This window comes from Notolabrus celidotus, chromosome 9, assembly GCF_009762535.1.
Source record: "Notolabrus celidotus isolate fNotCel1 chromosome 9, fNotCel1.pri, whole genome shotgun sequence".
Classification (NCBI taxonomy): domain Eukaryota; kingdom Metazoa; phylum Chordata; class Actinopteri; order Labriformes; family Labridae; genus Notolabrus; species Notolabrus celidotus.
In genome coordinates, this window is record NC_048280.1 from 34001529 (window position 1) to 34021538 (window position 20010).

At 40.5% G+C, this 20010-nt stretch overlaps 1 protein-coding gene across 1 annotated transcript in view; it reads left to right on the forward strand.

The window, feature by feature from the left end:
- Positions 1–20010, forward strand: part of adgrd2 (adhesion G protein-coupled receptor D2) — an 85002-nt gene that overhangs the window by 22097 nt on the left and 42895 nt on the right. The window contains exons 8-15 of the mRNA XM_034691122.1: positions 2632–2743; positions 9391–9525; positions 9861–9969; positions 13921–14026; positions 14140–14195; positions 14377–14503; positions 14650–14753; positions 15029–15131. Of these exons, the coding sequence (XP_034547013.1) occupies positions 2632–2743; positions 9391–9525; positions 9861–9969; positions 13921–14026; positions 14140–14195; positions 14377–14503; positions 14650–14753; positions 15029–15131 (852 nt within the window). The remainder of the gene's footprint in view (positions 1–2631; positions 2744–9390; positions 9526–9860; positions 9970–13920; positions 14027–14139; positions 14196–14376; positions 14504–14649; positions 14754–15028; positions 15132–20010) is intronic.

Genomic DNA, 20010 nt, shown 5'->3' on the forward strand with positions numbered 1-20010 from the left:
GCTTTTAGTCATTTTTAATCATATGCTGCTATTTCTACTTTCCTTTTCTTTTTTTTCCTTATCTTCTTTTCTTTAGTTTTTTGTTTGTGTTTTGGTTTCTCCTCTCCGTTCTTAGTTTCATTTTATTCTACTTTATTTTATCATTTTTTGTTTAATCTTGATCTTTTTAGGGAACCCTTTTTAACATCTGGCAAGGGACTATGGATAAATTAGCCTTTGGACTAATTCTGGCATATTTAAAGAAGTGTTAATTAATATGCATGCACAACTGATGGTCTCAAACATATTAAGAAGGCAAGTCATTCTACAAATGAACTCTTGACAAGGCTCATGTTAATTAGAAACCATTCCAGGAGACCACTTCATGAAGCAGACTGAGAGAATACCAAGAGTGTGCAAAGCTGTCATGAAGGCAAAAGGGGGCTACTTTGCAGAATCTAAAATATAAAACATATTCTGCTTTGTTTAAGACTTTTTTTTCATTAAATAACTCCATATAAGTTCTTTCATTGTTTTGATGTCTTCAGTATTAATCTACAGTGTTTACAATAATTAAAATAAATACAAACCAGATACAAATGAGAAGGTGTTTTCAGACTTTTGACTGGTAGTGTAATTCAAAGGCTGGTCTATTATTTTGGTCTTTGCTGTCTTGTTTTATGGAAGACCATGAAAGAAGAGTGGACTGTAACTGGAGGAGAAGGTGGATACACTTTGCTCTGCATCTGTCGACTGCAGGGAAGCCTTGATAAAACTTGTCAATCAACGAAGGACCCCCCCTGACGCAAACCCTGCTTTAATCATCCCTGATGGGGGATTCAGTGCTTTTGCCTGTACTACTGAAACATGCTGCTCAAACAAACACAGATCAGCCATAAAACTATGACAACTCTCAGGTGAAATGAATAATATTGATTATTTCTTCACTGAGTCACCTGTCAGTGAGCGGGGTATGTAAGGTGGCTAATGAACCTGTTGTCCTTGAAGGTGATGAAGCAGGAGGAATGGTTGAGTGTGAGAGACTTTGCAAAGGACCACACTGTGATGGGTAGACAACTGGAAGCGGCAGCTCCTGTTATCCCGGTCTGCAGGGGTCAGTACCTACCAAACGTGGTCCAAGGAAGAAAAACCAGCAAACTAGTGACAGGGCCGTGGGTGGCTAAGGCTCATTGATGTGTATGGGGAGGGAAGGGTGATCCACCAGAAGAGCTACTGGAGCTCAAACTGCTGAAGAAGTGGTTCTGATAGAAAGGAGTCAGAGCACACAGAGATCACAGTTTGTTGTGTATGAGACTGTGTAAGGGTAGACCAGTCAGGGTGCCCACGCTGATCCCTGGAAGCTCCCATAATGAGCATGTGAGCATCAGAACTGGACTTTAAGGTGTTAACTTGGTCTCCAAACTACCCAGATCTCAATCCAATCTAGCATCTGTGGGATTTGCTGGACAATGGAAATTATCCACTCCACAGCTTCCAGGGCTTCAATGATCTCTGCTAACATCTTGGTGCCAGATAACACAGCACACCTTCAGAGAGGAGTCCAGGTCTCATCTGGTCAGGCCGACCTGCAGAAAGGGGGGGCCTACATCATATTGGGCAGATGTTATGGCTGATCAGTGTTCATGGAGGGATGTCACGGTGAGGGAGACGCAAGTGCTCCAACCTGCTGCGGTTTGGTCTTGCTGACAGAAGCAGGCACCTCTTATAATCCGTGCGTCATCCATAATGGAACTCAAGACCACTACCCTCGGATTCAGTCACAGCAGATGGCTGTTAAACCATGAGTCTGGTTCTGCTCAAGGTTTCTGCTTGTTGAAAAGAAGGTTTTTCATGCTGCTCATAGATAGATAGATAGATAGATAGATAGATAGATAGATAGATAGATATGTTGTTTAAGCTCTGAAGCAGTAGAGGGCAGTGTGCTTCTTCAGATTGTACACTCGTTCCGCTCCTCATCATAACGTAAAGTTGCAGAGAGTATATCTGAGCAGAGCTGTCGGATATTGAAGCAGCCTCCATACATGTTGAATAAAAAAGCTTTACGAGAGGAAACCACGCTCTCCACCGTCTGAGCGTCGCGTTCCCTCCAAACTCGATTACCGCACCCAGTCTGTTTTTGTTCCTCTCCGTCGCTCCGCTATTGATGTGTGCAACTTATGACAAGTGTTGTGCTTCTCTCAGCGTTTGCCCCCCCCTCCCCCTTCAGGCCTCTCAGCACTCCAAGGCCAACTCAGCCCAGACTCAATGGATGAACAACACTCTGAAAAAAGCTGCGGCTGTACTCATCCACGAAGCCTCCCCTCGCTCTGCTCCCGGCTCTCCCTCCAAGGCTCGGCTCTTAGACTGAGATATTGAATTCAGAGCGAGGGGTTTCAAAACAGACAATGAAAGAGTCCACGATTGTACCCCCCATTATAGGCCGATCCATTGAACTGTGTGTGCCCTTTTCACCCAGAGTGTGTGTGGACTCCTGCAAACAGTTAGAGGCGCTGAGAGCATTCGGAAATTATGTGGCATTTGAATGGTCATTTTGAAATGTACCTCTTCACCTTTTAATGCGTGCTCAGCGAGGCAGGCTGGGGGAGTGTGGCTGCTGCTGCTGCTGAGATGCCGGTGCTCCGTGTGTTTCAGGTGGTGAACGGCCCCATGGACGTGGTCAACAGCATCGACCGGATGGTGACCAGCCTGAGCCCTCGTCTGATGGCAGAGACAGATCACCTGACCATTCACAGCCCCAACATCAGTGAGTCGCACATGCACGCACACACACACACATCTCAAAGAAATACAACAAAGGAATGATTATACAACAAGGTCAGGGTCCATCAAACCTCTTCTGGAGGTCTGGCAGCAAAATGTGACAAAAGGTTACATATCACTTTATGAAACAGCTTCCAGATCTTTGTCATAATCCACTTATTTATTACCCTCCTGCAAAAGCATGGTAGGTTGGATATTTGTATTAATCATAGAATGTATAAATAATGGACGTAGTATCCGTGACGTCACCCATCTGTTTCTGGAGCGCTGTTTTGAGGCCAATCGGCGGCGGCAGCCATAATGGAAATGTTGAACTCAACCTAACTGCTGTCGAGCGAGTGTGAGGTAAAGAGGCGGGGTTTGAGCCTCTTTGCTAACAGCTACAGTGTTCCCGCCTGTTAATCAAGTCAGCTGTGCCTTTTGTTATGGAAAACTTGTAATCTCAATATCTTTGAAATTGCTGTGTTATGAAAAAATTCACCCCCTGTACAGTGTGTGCTGATAGGGAAGTGAGCTATCCAGACTACACTCGTTTTTTTGTACCAGGCTGTAAACATGTTTATTTCTGCTGTAAGGATCGGCTCCTTTGAATTGGTGTGTATGTGGTTTCCGGTACTTCCGAAGCCATTGTCACAATACCAGACGTGGAGAAGGGAAACAGTAAGGGCAAAACTGGGCAGAGTAATAATGTATTCAATGATTTTAATCCCAGCCACAGGTACACTGTCATTCTTTGGGACACACTCTATGGAAACACTATGTTGACATATTTTTTTATTTTCTCATTTGAAGCATTTTTTTTATACAGAATATTTAATTCCTCTTATCCACTGCTGAGGTTTACAGTTGAATTGTAATGTCTGTTGGTTATGAAGATTAACTCACCAAACTGCTGGTGGGTCATTGACATGACGTGCATATTTTTGTGTCCGAATCCATTATTTTCTTTTGAAATAATTAGTTCTTATTAAGACATACATCAATTGATTCTATAAAACCTGCTTATTTTGAATACAATTTCAGTACATTCAAATATTGAGATTTATTTTATTTTGAAGTATCTCAAACCCAGAAAATGTCAGGTGGCGCAACCGTCCGAGCAAGTGAACTGACTTAAAACACTATAAAAATGTATTTTAATAATACATATAAATTCAAATTAAAACACCATGGAATGATTTTACATATAAAAGCTTTAAAATAAACATCATTTCATAAATATCAATAGTTTAAAGGCATCTAAGATTATTTAAAACTTTTGTCCGGGAATTTGCATGTTCTCAAATGTCAGGGTGGCACCACCGTACTCATGGAGCTTTTATTTTGAAAGTAAGGAGTTATAATGGACTTCAACATATGAATACATTCAGAGGACCTTACTAAGTTTCATGGCTGATTTAAAAGGTTTGTAGATGTCTCCTAAATAATAATAGAAAAGCTTTTATCAATGTATAGGTGGACGGTAACAATAGAATGCAAAAATCCTAATATATTGTAAATAAAAAATATACTCACAAAATACAAATGTGTAAAGCACTGTAACCACTCTAAGGGATACTTCCTAAAACTTTCAGTTAGAATAAATGATAGGAAAGTACATATATTTTGACAAATACCTGGTTGCGCCACCTGACATTTTTTGGGTGTTCAAGTTAAGAAAAGGGTAAAAAAAAAACACTGTTCAACGTACAAACCTTGTTAGAACACATTATTCCAGACACAAAAATACGCATTGCGACCATTCTGGAAATACTCTTCTTTGTCAATGACCCTCTTACACATTTATAATCTCTTGAATAATGATGCTGTCAGTTTAAAAATGTTTATTTTATTTTGGTTTACAAAGTCAGAAAAGTCTGAAGTTGCCAAAGCATGATTCTATGCTCTCGTTAAGGAATAGAGATTGTTAAATCAATACCTGGATCGGATCAGCAGATACCAAAGCCCAGGTATCGATATCAGTATTGAGACCTAAAAAGTGGGATCGGTGCATCCCTATAAATTACTTAGTATCATGCCTTGTCAATTTTAACAGCCTAATTGTAGATTGTTCCTTTTTTAAACTCTGCCCTGTACGGTGACCTTGAGTGCTAAGAAAGGCGCCTTTAAAAATAATACATTATTATTATCATTATAAATTTTCAGCCTTAAAGAAAACCCTAGTAAGCATCAAGTTCTTTTTTTCCTTCCATAAATGAAATTAAAACCTGAAAAAAAAAAAAAAAATCACACATAAGAGTTCATCATCGATCCCCGCTCAGCTTAATCCATCCAGCACAAACAAACACACACAGCTCTCCTCTCTTCATACACACACACAGTCTGCCTCGCCTCTCTCGGTGTCTCCCTCATTGTGTGTGTCTGATGATTTAGTGCATCAGCTCTATGATTCAATGCATCATCTAAAAACATTACAATCATTCTGATTTGAACACAAAGTATCAAAACAATCAAAGCCAAATTGCCATAAACCACTTAGACCACTTAGACCACACAGCCATAGGCCATATATGGTCACAGCATGTGCGTGGGTGTCACAGTGTGTGTGTGCGTGTGTGTGTGCGTATGTGTGTGTGTGTGTGTGTCACTGTGAAGAGGAGCAGAGTGAGCAGACAGCGCACGTTAATTGATTGATTAAGAACAGTGCCATACCTGAGAAAATGCATGAATATATTCACTACCAAAAGTACTCAGACATCCTGAGAGTGATCAACGTCAAGGTTAAGTCTTTGTGTGGAAAACACTGAATGTTCATTACCGTAGAGATATTTGTCATATAGCAGACACTAACCTGAGAAGTAGGAAGCTAGCTTGTGGAAACATGAGGCCCCGACATGAGTGGATGAGGGGGCCTTGCGCTCTCTGTGTGTGCAGGGAGAGGCAGCACTGGTTATTAAGAATATCTTCAAAACTGTGTTTTGACTAGATTTTGCTAACGATAATTTTTATTATTACTATTTAAGTTGTGTTTTTGGGGCTTTTACACCTTTATTTTATGGAGGAGAGGACAGTGGAGAGTGTAGGAAAAGTGAGGTAGGGCGTAAAATTAACTTTTTACCTCATCTGCCATTGGCTATTGACCTCCAAAAATGTACCGGACAAAAATATTATTCACCGGCCAAATAGAAAAATCATGCCTAATTGGATTTAAAGGTGACATATCATGCAAAATTGACTTTTTCATGGTTCTCTACCTGAAATATGTGTCCCTGGCATGTCTACAAACCCCCTGAAAATGAAAAGAATCCATTCTGCCCCTGTTCTGATTTCTCCACCTTTCTGTAAAAAATAACCTTTCCCTGCACACATGTGTGCTAACAAGGAGCTTAGGAGGGAGGCATGCTAGTTGTAGGCTGTCTTAATAAACACAAAGGTCTGTTTTGCTCCCCACGTCTGCAGATTTGAAGATCTAGTGGATGATTTTTATTTTTCATGGAAAAGTGCTAGCGCTAGTTAGCATAGCCACATAGCTACATGTTCGTAGCTGTGTACCAAGACACACATCGACATGCTGACAAATAAAACAACAAGAAACACAGAATCTGTGTCCAATGGTTCAGAAAGGTCCTGCTGCAGGCGCCTCTCCGTCAGGATCAGATTCTGGATCAGATTCAGAGGGTTGAAGTAATGCGGGTCTGTGAGCAGCCAACATAAATAATAATGATAATAATAATAATAATAATTCATAGAATTTATATAGCGCTTTTCTTAATACTCAAAGTCGCTTAACATGTAAACATTAGATCAACGTGCATCCACTTCCTGAGGGGGCGGGGTTAGAGAACTCATTCTCATTTAAAGGTACAGACACAGAAAACAGCCTGTTCTGAGCAGGGCTGAAAACGAGGGGTTTACAGGCAGACCAAAATCTGATTTCAAAGTGTTTTTTTGAGTAATAAACTTTAAAGACATGTTTTGGGGACCTCTTAGACCAAAATATTTTGATGAAAAAGAGCATAAATTGTCACCTTTAAAATAATAACCATGCGTTTGTATTATAAAAATCCAACTTAAACATCACTAGGTCAGCCAGGACCGAGGTTTGCCAGCCTCATTAATTTACCAACGTCATGTAGTGATATTACTCCGTTTAGCTGTCTGTTCCTCTTCTCGATGGTCTCCTGCCTCTTTGTTTATCCTTTTTGTTTGTGGTGGCTTCACGCCAGGAATGTGTCGCCACATCTTCCTCAAAATGCTCTTCCCGCCGTGCTTCTTCAAACAAAGGGAATGAATAGAATTCCAGTAGCTGACGTCACGCCGTTCCCGACGTTCCAAAGCACAACACAAGTACAGTGCGCCGCGAGGGTCAAAATAGCCCGACAGTCAGCAGAAATGGGCGAAAGTATGAAAACAAAACCTCCATCGGCCACTGGCGGGTGTGTGTTTTTTATTTTACACACCAAACTCATTTCTTACCCACCATTGGCGCTTGGGTTTACGCCCTGAAGTGGGGGGATGACATGCGGGAAGGATCTCGCAGGTTGGGATCCGAACCCAGGCCACCCACAACATGGGCGCACAACTTAACCACTATGCTAAGTCAGCGCCCTGCTAATTATAATTATTACACAGCTTTTTTACTTATCCTCCGGTTGTGTAAGAAGCTTATAAAAAATAATAAAATGAATTATCTCAAATAAGAACTCAAAAAACGACACAGTCAAAGAATTAAAAATATAAAAAATACAAAAAAAACTTCATAGAAAACATTCCTAGTGTTCCTTTAAGGATTCGCTGGTCAGAGTAATGTCAAGTATGGGTGAAGAACATCAGCCAATCAGGCAGCAGACAATCAGAGTGGTTGTAAACAAACCAGCAGGTCAGTCAGACTTTGAGAGAATAAATGAAGGTCAACAGGAACATGATTTACCTCACAGTTTGTTGTTTACATCCATCACTGTGTAATATCCTGAGTACATCAAGACTACAGGACTCGTGTTGCATAAGTAACACTTTCTTTCTCCGCCTCAGCTTTCGACCTCAACATTAGGTCAACACTAATCCGATAGAATTGTTGATGCATCACGCTCCTCAGAGTCAACCGATTGTCTGTGATTTTTTTGTCTGATTCAACTTATTTTTAGTCAGGATTTGAGAAGAACTTTACAGATAATGAAGTCTGACTTACCACATCATGAACTGTCCTCTTGTGTTGTGAAGATTCACTCTTGGAACTTCTTAAGACTACTTTTTTTTTCTTACCCGCCTTTGTTCCCCCGTGAAGAAAAATCTCAAGTAGATTCCTGAGATAAAATAAAACCCTGCCTTCACACAACCCGGCAGAATTATGCTTAAGTTGCCATGGTAACACTGTTCCTGCTCAGGTTAATCAATTCTTATTGAAATTCAAACTATTACTCTTGTTTTTGACAGCGCGGTTATTAAAGAGTCTATGAATGGAAGGAGAGAAAGGCAACAGAAAAGAGGAGCTTGTGTTTTAATGTGCATCCATCATGAGAATATCTAAACCTGCTGACAGAGAGAGAACAGTCAGAAATCGATTGATGAGGAAGTCTGCTTTCTTTCTGCAGATACATGTGCTCTGTAAATCTGTCCTTTAGGCGATATTTCACCGGTGGACCCAGGGTCTAAATTTAGTTCAGGGGTAGATAATCCCCCCCCTAAAAAGCCTCTGCTAGGGGGGTAGTACTTTTCAAAGGTCCCGGGACTTTCAGGGGGTGGGGCCTGCAATGCTGAATGTGTCTGGTTGGTAGATTAACCTCAGTGTTTTTATTCCTCCCTCCGTCCACAATAACATCACACACATCTGTGATTCACTTGATTTCTCTTTCTTTCATTAGTTTTTATTTGTTCTATCTTTTTTGTATGTGTGTGTACTTTTCAAAAGAAGAAGCTGTGATTCTCTTGATTTAGCAGCTTGTAACAGTAGTCTTCTCTCAGCCCACCGTGAATGCGTCTCTCCCGGTGTTCCGGTTTTAAAAGTGACCCTGTAAACTGGAGACCTTCAGCTGAACGTGTCAGTGTTTGTGGAGTTTACACAGCTGTTGAAACACAGAGGGAGTTCCTGGGAATGCAAACTAGTTTAGTTTTTATTAAGATTTCAAAATATCCTCATCAGATATTTAGTGATCGTCTAAAGACGTTTATGAGGGATGCATCCGGTTGAGAGTCTCCAGTTAACAGGGTCGCTGTTTAAACCAAAACACCGGCCGATCTCTGCCACGGCTTTTTGAGTTCAAAAGGATTTTAGAGCCGTGTTGAAACGTCTTTGCTACTCGCGCTTATCTCCTCTCACGTGTTGATTCAGTGAATCCATCTGTGATGAAATATAGCACAATCTAAAACAGCACCAGCTGAGTCTCTTCATGCTAACAGGCTAACTGTTGTGTTGCTCCAGATGATGCCTGCCAGTCCGTCTGCTTCTATGGTGTCATTGTCTTTGTTTTACTGCCCTCTACTGGTCTGGTGGTGTAGTGCATTAATTTATTTTTGTCTCCATACGTCACTGGCCTGATTTGCACAATCTACCCGGGACTTCAGCCCACAGTTGAAACGCAGACAACAATCGTGGGGACAGGAACCTTTTAGTTCCAGGTAAAGTAGTTCTGGGGGCTAAAAGATCCCAGAACTCTTGGTCAAATGCACCTTTTGTTGTCCTTTCTCTCTCAGAGCTGGAGGTGCAGCAGCAGAGGCTCCAGGAGGGATCCAAAGGTTCGAGCTTCTGTGGCCCTGAGACGGAGAAACACACCAACGTAGACTGCATTTCAATCCCACATCAGAAGCTACAGGATCTCCTTAACAATGGTAGGAAAATGCTGCAAGATCCAATCGTCCTCCAGAAATTATTTATTCAAACCTGTGCAGCACAACGCTAAGAGTTTGCCAAGAGAGAAGACGCATTTTATTAACCATAGCCTTCCAATGCACTAACGGCAGACTTGTGAATGTGCATGCATTCACCTACTTACACTCCCAAGGTCTTACAGTGAAATGCAGATAGAGGCACATTGTTGGGTTTTGCAACAACTATTCATTATGAACAATAAGTGATCCTAAATGAACTACATTTCTCTCCGTGTTTTATTTGACTGGCTTGTCTGGCACAATCTGAAAAGCCTCTTCTTGTGTTGAAATTGCAGGCTTCCACAGGCTCACGTTGGTTAACACGTGGTACGGCTCTCTGCGGCCTCTTTTCAATCCTGACGAGAACATCACCATGGTTCCTACTGTCACTGACGGCAGCCAGAGGTAACAAACAGGCAGAAGTGGAGCTAGCAGTGTATGCTTCTTTATCACTGAGCCTGTCACTGTGTGGCGTGTATTGCAGAACAGACTGCAAATGGCTCATGGACTCAAACACTGCTGAATCAAATGATGATCACACTGTTAGATTATATTATCTTCCTAAAAATGTAATAACAAAGGCCCTCCATTTATTTTTAAAGCATGATATACTGCATGCTACCAAACATACAGATGTCTGAGAGTTCAGTTCATGTCTTATCAAATTTATCTAGTAAATAGATTAGCTATATCATCATTACTGTTTCATGTGGCGGGCCCCTTTGGTGAATTTCAGACGGTGGTATCTCAGAATCAGAATCAGAAATACTTTATTTATCCTGGGGGGGGGGGGATTAAAGTTATTACAGAATGCTCTTATACAGAGGATGAAAAAAGGCAAAATATTAATAGAAACAAATAAAATAGAATAATAATAACAATAATTAAAGCAGCAAGCAGCGATGAACGGGCCCTCGCACACCTGCAGCCGCCGCCTATATGAGCCACCGCCACATGTAAACCACCGCCTGATATAAGCAAAGCAAGATCTGAGAGTATATACCGCCTGTGTCCCTTAGGTGGTGCTAGTGTTCCAAGTTTTTGGCAGATTGCCAAGAAAACCTCCAAACCTGACAGTGTGCCACGCCCACAATTTTAATCAGAAGAGAATGCCTCTAATAATGTTGGATCGTCCATGTGTCTGCTATAGAATGTGCCTTGTTTTGACTGAATTGGAGGAAACCCCTAGGAGGAGCCCTCAAAAGTATGCACCCTTATCTGGGCGTCATTCTTCACATTCAAAGCTGCACCGCCTCAAAGTCTGCCACGCCCACAATTTTAGTCTGAACGGAATTCCTTTAATGATTTTTAATCGTCAATGTGCCTACTATTGAATGTGCCTAGTTTAGACTGAATCGGAGAAAAGCCCTAGGAGGAGATAGCGAAAGTATGCACCCTTGTTTGGACGCCTTTCTGCCCCATTTTTCATGTTCAAAACTAGGTGGCGCTCTTCCTGTTGAGTTTCGGATATGGGTGCATGAGACTTTTTTGTGCGTCCTGATACCATGAATATGGATCGTCAATGTGTCTGCTATAGAATGTGCCTTGTTTTGACTGAATTGGAGAAAACCCCTTGGAGGAGCCCTCAAAAGTATGCACCCTTATCTGGGCGTCATTCTTCACATTCAAAGCTGCACCGCCTCAAAGTCTGCCACGCCCACAATTTTAGTCTGAACGGAATTCCTTTAATGATTTTTAATCGCCAATGTGCCTTCTATTGAATGTGCCTAGTTTAGACTGAATCGGAGAAAAGCCCTAGGAGGAGATAGTGAAAGTATGCACCCTTGTTTGGACGCCTTTCTGCCCCATTTTTCATGTTCAAAACTAGGTGGCGCTCTTCCTGTTGAGTTTCGGATATGGGTGCATGAGACTTTTTTGTGCGTCCTGATACCATGAATATGGATCGTCAATGTGTCTGCTATAGAATGTGCCTTGTTTTGACTGAATTGGAGAAAACCCCTAGGAGGAGCTCTCAAAAGTATGCACCCTTATCTGGGCGTCATTCTTCACATTCAAAGCTGCACCGCCTCAAAGTCTGCCACGCCCACAATTTTAGTCTGAACGGAATTCCTTTAATGATTTTTTATCGTCAATGTGCCTACTGTTGAATGTGCCTAGTTTAGACTGAATCAGAGGAAAGCCCTAGGAGGAGATAGCGAAAGTATGCCCCCTTTTTTGGACGCCTTTCTGCCCCATTTTTCATGTTCAAAACTAGGTGGCGCTCTTCCTGTTGAGTTTCGGATATGGGTGCATGAGACTTTTTTGTGCGTCCTGATACCATGAATATGCGTATTACTTTTCATGCATGTAGCTCAAAATAACTCTATGGGTAGGGGGGAGGTTTACCTCTAGGGGGCGCTACTGAGAATTTTTTTGCGAGACCTATAATAACTTGCAATTTTCACCAGGCTTGATGAGTGTGCAAAAATGTGCGCGCTTCATTCATGTTCAGGGTTCCAAAATTGCGATCTCTTAGGCGGAAGAATAATAATAAGAATCCTTAGGGTTTCAATAGGGCCTTCGCCGCCACTGCGTGGCAGTGCTCGGGCCCTGATCAAATAATAATAAAGTATATACAGAAGTTTAAAATAGTTAGAGTTAGCTATGTACAAAAGATATAGATTTATTTTATTTAAATATTCAACTTTTAGACGGCTCTCTGCTCATTTAGTAGGTTAAAACATAACAATTAATATTCTCTAGGTGTCATAATATTAGGTAGATAAACGCTCTATTATTATTTATCATCCAATAATTTTATATTTTTTATTTATGTACACATAACTTCATACCTTTATACAGATCCTATTCAAAACATCTGAATCTATCCCCAGGAGATTTTATTGTCTGCACAGGAAGTGTTCTATTGTACTTCCAATCAAAAGTAGGTAAGTCTACTCAGTCAAAATTCTACAAAGTCAAATTTTAACATTAAAGTCACGATTCTGACAAAAAGTCAGGATTTTTATTTAATCTCAGATTTCTGACTTTAATCTCGTAATTTTGACATTAAGTCAGAATTTTTATTTTAAAGTCAGAATTTGTTTTGTTATGTCAGAGGAAAGGATATTCTTTTTCACTGGCCTATCATAAAAAAAATTACCCTTCCAATCCTCTTCTGTAGATCTGCCTGCAGCTGGGTCTTAATAGAATATTTCTCCCTGGAATGCATCAGAAATGGTCGATCTGACCTTTTGTCAAAAAATCATTTCAAAAATTATTAGTTTTTCTCATCAGACCTGAAAAAGTTTTCATCTTACTTTTCACACATCTTCATCATGAAGCTGTTTTGCCAATCCCCAAGGCCTGTGAAGTGGAAGTGAATGACAAGAAAATAGATTACTTTTTCAAGCTCATCCGGTCTCAGCAGATGTGTGTCTAACATGAGTCTGGTCCTGCTGGAGGTTTCTGCCTGTTAAAGGAAGTTTGTCCTTGCCACTGTAACTTGCTAAATGCTGCAAAGTGCTCTGCTCATGGTGGATTAAGATGAGATCAGACTGAGTCCTGTCTGAAAGATGGGACTGGATCTGATCCGGTCTTGATGTTGGGTCTTTGTTAATAATAGAACATAGAGTACGGTCTAGACCTGCTCTGTTTGGAAAGAGTCTGAGGAGAACATTTGTTGGGATTTGGCGCTATATAAATAAAGATTGATTCTGTGAAAGTAAGCCAAAGTGAAGCCTCAGAGTATTTTACTATCTACTGTTAAACTGTGACCTACTACCAGTCAAAAGTTTGGACACACCTTCTCATTCAATGGGTTTCATTTATTTCAATTATTTTCAACATTGTAGATTAATACTGAAGACATCAAAACTATGAAATAATCTGGTTTTGCCATAATCTTGATTACAACAGTAGTCAAATAGGGCTATCCATTGTGTACTAACCCTACCTCTGAACAACACAACTGATGGTCTCAAACACATTAAGAAGGCAAGTCATTCTACAAATGAACTCTTGACAAGGCTCATGTTCATGAGAAACCATTCCAGGAGACCACTTCATGAAGCAGACTGAGAGAATACCAAGAGTGTGCAAAGCTGTCATGAAGGAAAAAGGGGGCTACTTTACAGAATCTAAAATATAAAACAGATTCTGCTTTGTTTAACACTTTTTAAAAAATTAAATAATTCCATATATGTTCTTTCATAGTTTAGATGTCTTCAGTATTAATCTACAGTGTTTACAATAATTACAATAAATACAAGCCCTTGAATGAGAAGGTGTTTCCAAACTATTGACTGGTAGTGTATATATCAGACTGAGCTTAATATGGGATAATCTATAAACAGCTCTGAATGTGAGTATTTGTGTCCATGTTGTAATGAACATGTGTCTGTGATTGCATTAAAGGTATCTGGGCACTGTCCTAGGCTCCTCTGTGATTTCCACCACAGTGCTGGGAGACGACCAGCTGGTCAGCACAGCCGTACGCTTCCAGCTCCAGCACCGAGTGCAGGTCAGCACAACATGTGGAGACGACCCTTTTTTGAAATCAGTGACATCCCCAACTGTTTTTTTAAATTACTGATTAAATATCAAAATTCATGACATATAATGTGTTTCCCACAGAATCCCACTGATACGATTTATGATCCAGTGTGTGCCTTCTGGGATTTTGAGCTCACGTAAGTACCACACAGAAAGGCATTTTGAAGGACTCGGATTCCTCTGTAATACCACAGTTATCTTACCTGTTTCATTTTAAAAATCTGATTAATGCTGCCATACCCAGAGATAGGAGGGTATTTTCATTCCTGACATTCCTGTGTGTATGTAGATATGTCAGTATGTGCTGTTTGTGTGTAGCCCAGAGGCAGGTGGGTGGTGGAACACGAAAGGCTGTGAGGTAGTGTCCAAACAATATGGACACACTGTGTGCTTCTGCAACCACACCACCAACTTCGCTTTGCTGCTTCAGGTTTATGAAGCGCAGGTAAAATCCCTCTCCCCAATTATAACTCAGTATTTCTGTGCGAGCTTTCATATTGCAGTTTGTGCTGCTATTTACAGCTCACGTATGTGCGGGGTTTGTGTGTGTCTGTGTTTGTCTGTGTGTGTGTCTGTGTCTGTGTGTCTCAGAGGAGCCCGGAGAACGAAAAAGCTCTACAGGTGCTGACGTTCATCGGCTGTGGAGTGTCTCTGTGTGGCCTCCTCTTCACCTTCATCCTCTTCATCGCTGTGGGGTGAGTCACAAACATCACAGAGTGCACTCTGCAAAGCGCAGAGGGTGAAAAGCATTTCATAAAACCCTGCCAGATTCACTTCAGTAAATAGAGGAAAAAACAGAACACTGTGCTCCGCAGATATGTCAACAGCAGCAGAGTAAAAGATTTTTGAGGAAATCATTACAACTAATGTTAGATCTTTTCTCAAATTATTCATTTTGGTGTGTCTGTCTGTCTGTCTGTCTGTCTGTCTCTGTATGTATGTGTTTGTATTTTTGTGTGTGAATGTGCAGTGTCCCTAAATCAGACCGGACCACCGTTCATAAGAACCTGATTGCTGCTCTTGGCATCGCTGAGCTGCTGCTGATGTGCAGTGACTGGGCATCAGCCAATGAGGTGAGACTTATTTGTTTATAATCTGAAGTGTGTAACAGTAAATGAAATAAGAAGTCTGAGACGTTAATGTGTTCATATTTTAGTGCAAAGTGAGGGCCTGATTCACTAAAGGCTTTTTGCACCTACTAATGCTAACTCACAAAGTACACAGAAAGGGTTATATGCTCCAGAAATCAAACAGTTGACCATATAGCGTCTCTGTGCGCCGGTGTTGTTTGCATACATTAGAGTAAGGCGTTATATATTCATGTGGAGTAAAATATGCCCTTTCTATGCAAGCCAGCCTCATCATGAAAAACATCTACTTCACAAACATTAGTGCTAACAGCCCCCCACAGTTCTCAAATCATTTTGATTTATGTAGCACCTTTCATACATTCAAACATGCGGCCCAAAGTGCTTAATGAAAGAAGAGAGACAGAAAAATAAAAAATAAAGTAGATAGAATAAAATTAGATAAATAGCAGAAAAATAAAATAAGATAATTACAATGAAACAATAAAACAAAATCAGATCAATTCCAGAAAAATAAAATAAAATGAAAATGAAATCATTATAATACATCAATAAAATACAATTTGATTAATACCAGAAAAATAAAATTAAATAGAAAATAAAAACTTTATGATACATCAATAAAATGAAATTAGATCAATACCAGAAAAAAATTAATTAAAACAATAAAAATAAAAACTTTACGATACATCAATAAAATGAAATCAGATCAATTCCAGAAAAAAAAAAAGGAAATCATTATAATACATCAATAAAATAAAATTTGATTAATACCAGAAAAATAAAATGAAATATAAATAAAAACTTTATGATACATCAATAAAATGAAATTAGATCAATACCAGAAAAAATAAATTAAAACAATAAAATAAAAACAGATCTATACCAAAAATAAAATAAAAGTTAGAAGAATGTAGAATATAATTACATAAATTACAGCAAAATAGAACAATTACAATAAATTCATAAAATAAAAACATATCAATGCCAAAAATGAAATAAAAGTTAATCATTACAATAAAGAAATAGAATATAATCGGATCAATCCCAGAAAAATCAAATCAAATAGAAATAAAACCATTAAAAAAAATCAATACATTAAAATCAGATTAATACCAGAAAAATGAAATAAAATAAAATCATTACAATAAACCAATAAATAAAACATGATAAATGCCAGAAAAATTATACTTCATTACAATAAAATCACTCAAATAAAATCAGATACATACCAGAATCAAATAAAAATAAAATGAAACCATTACACTAAATCTATGAAATAAAATCAGATAAATACCAGAAAAATAAGATGAATTAACATAAAATGATGCTAAAACAATGGTAATAACTGAAATAATGCAGTCCAGTGCTAAAAAGAAATGACTCAGAATTAAAAGCTTGATTAAAAAGGTCAGTCTTTTCTTTTAAAAACACCCAGAGCAGTTAAAATGACATTTTTACCACCTGCTGAGAGTTGGTGGTAATCACTCTAGAGTATTTGTGTCATCAGGCTGAAACTCCTCAGTGATCATAACATCAACTCTTCCTCTGCGTGTCCTAAAAATCACATATCTGTACATGAAGATTGCTAATGTTTCTTTAACAACAAGCATTTTTATTGGCTACTGTTCATCTTGCACATACATACTCATACAGGATGCATTATTTTCATTTCTTTAAATGAGCTGCTTTGTGTTTGCTCGCTCCAAGAAGTAAGGAGGTTATTATATATGAAATTTGTGTCACATCTGTCATGAATCAAGTCTCCAATAAAACAAGAAGGACTTTCCCTCTTCATCCAGTGTAGTATAGACAGAATAAAGTGCAGTCAAGACGTGATCCCAGCTATAAGAAGACGCCTGGCTTCAAGTGAAATATCTCTTATTAGAGGATTTACATTCTAGTGTTGATGCTACTCGTGCACTATTGTTGATGGCACTTAAATACATCAGTTGCCTTGTTAACATTTGTGATATACATAAAGTTGCTCTTATTAAAGCTGGGGTTGGTAGTCAGATTTAGATCCACTTTTTGTCATACTGGTTAAAATGATCTTTATGTCCTGATGGCAATCAATACATAATGTGTTCTTAAAAAAGACCAGAGTAAAGCTGCTCTCTACAGCCGGAGTAAACCTGGGAAAACAACAACCAATCACCGTTTTTGGGTCCCAAAATTTTAAACCAATCAAACCCCGTCCTGCCGTTCTGCCCGCCTCCTGCTTGTACATTTCCCCGGCATTCACTCCGAGTCCCCGTCCCCTGCCTCTGCTTCTGCTTCCTCTGACTCTGTCACACCCCCGGTCTGTCCCCTCTGACCCGATGAGGTGCTTTGCTCAGGACTGTAGTCCGGATCAGAGTCTAAAGAGCTCTCACCACGGGGACTCTGATAAGCAAAAGAATTAATGACGTTCAGTAAGTCCTACAGAAAATGTATATGTACTGTAGCGTCCGTCCGGACGGATGCTGTAGGGATGACGAGCCGATTGGTGAACACGTTGATCTTTAATAACCGGTCACTGTCGGCCGTGATCACGCCAACCAACAAAACAACAATCAATGTTTGAATGAATGAAGAACTTCTCCTCTTGTCTCTCCTCTCTCCCACTCGCACACTCTCCACCTCTCCTGATGCCTTCACTGACTGTCAACACTGTAGGAATTAAGAGCATCTACACTGAACATGTTCAACAAACAGTAGAGCTGTTACAGTATTATATATGTGTTATAACTTTTCTCCTGATATCGTGTCACCAGAACAACTGGATGATGCTAGCATGACAGTTGTGAGTACTAACAGCAGCCATGTTTGTTTGTGTTTTTAACTTTCACTATGATAATATTTTGGTGAGGACCGGTTTTGAATCAGTCACCATCATATGGTCGCCAGTCAGCGGCGCTCGTGCATGTGAGCGGGGGGGCGTCGTTTTAGGGGAGCTCCGAGGGGAGGAGGGGAGGGGTTAGACAGAGTCATGAGTAGATGCTACATTCAAATTCATGCTAGTTTTCCCGAGACTACCAACCCCATCTTTAATGTCCTCTCGTCTCAGAGGTGTTTTGCTAAGCATTTCTCTGAAAACAGCAGACTCAACAGTTGATATGTGAGGCACGTCTTCAACAGTCTTCAACAACATACCTTACAATCAGTCTGTTTAGTCCCTCCTGGCTAACAGATTGTGGAGCTGGTGGTGATTTTAAATGAACCCTTGGTCTGCTGAGCTGCACCTGGGTCACCGGTGTTTCGGCTCCGGGCTCTCTGGTTTAATTGGTGCTTTATGAGATAAGAATTATTAGTCTTAGCCAGTGTTGGACAGTAACAAAGTAAATTTACTTGACTACTGATCTTAAGTACATGTTTTGAGTATCTGTTCTTTACTTGAGTATTATTTTTTGAGGGAACTTATAACTTTTAATCCATTTGAAAGACAAACATCATCCTTTTGACTCCTCTACATTTCTATCAGTGCTCTAGTTACTCACTACTTTATCTTTGAAGTCAGCTGATGAATCTTCTTTTCTGAAATCAGATCCTGAAGACTGTAAACTGTTCCTGTACTTATGTTTGGTTTGTCTCAGTGGTGTAGCATTATTCAGATCAGTCCGATCATTTAGTCGTGGTGATGATGGCTATGGCATGTTTTGTTTTTTTTTCTTTCTTTTTTCTCCTTTTTTTTGGGGGGGGGGTCCGTGGGGCCTGCACCCACGGCCAACAAATACTTGGATCGATTGCAGACTATCAATAGATCGCAGCAAGGGGAGCTGCTCTGCTACGTACAAAACCCTGACCCAGAATCAGGTAATCTGCAAGTCATTTAGCACCAGGTTCTCCTCAAACATGCGGTGCGAGATAGGAGAGGGGCGACCGTCATCTGGCCGCGCCCCAGCCCTCTCACGAACGGCGCTACTCGCAGGCCGAAACCGGTTATCCGGGGCCAACCGAAGATCTGCGGCGCCATGGTATGTACGTCTAGGGGGGAATCTGACTTAGAGGCGTTCAGTCATAATCCCACAGATGGTAGCTTTGCACCGTTGGCTCCTCAGCTAAAGGGCATGTTTATTTCTGCTGTAAAGATCGGCTTTTTTGGATTTGTGTGTACAGTATGTGGTTCCCAGTACTTCCAGAGCCAGCCTCAAGCGGATCCTTGATGAACTGCCGTTTTTAACACTTCCGCATTGGCTTCAATTCTCGGGGTCGGACGTTGCCGTTTTGGACAGAGGCTATAGTCCTCAAGTGGGCGGCAAGGGTTCAATTCCAACCTACAACACTTCCCTTGCATGTCACTCCCAAGCAGCAACCTCCGGTCTCAAACGATGAAGCCCATGTGGAAGTGTTATAAACTGCAATACATCGCAAATCCACTTGAGGCTGGCTGCAGAAACACCGGAAACCACATAGACATGAATGGGAAAAAGACGATCTTTCCAGCATTAATAAACATGTTTACAGCCTGGTTCAAAAAACGGCTTGGCCCTATGAAGCTAATCTCTCTATCGGCACACACTGTATGGGGGGTGAATTTTTTCTAACGTGACGGTTAAGAAGATATTAAGATTATGAGTTTTTGCCCAAATAAGGACATGACTGACTGGACCCCCGGTCAGGAACACATAGCTGTTGGCTAGGAGGCTCACACTACGCCACACTCTGCCTGGTTGAGTTCAGCATTTCCAATATGGCCGCCACCGATTGGCTTCAAAACAGCTCTCAGGAACAGATGGGTGACGTCACGGATACTACGTCCATATTTTATACAGTCTATGGTCACTCCCCACTCCCTCTCTGTTTACTGCTCAATCCACATCTTATCCTCTCTTATTACAGGCATGGAAGCACCAAAATACATCCATGAAAAATAATATCAGAC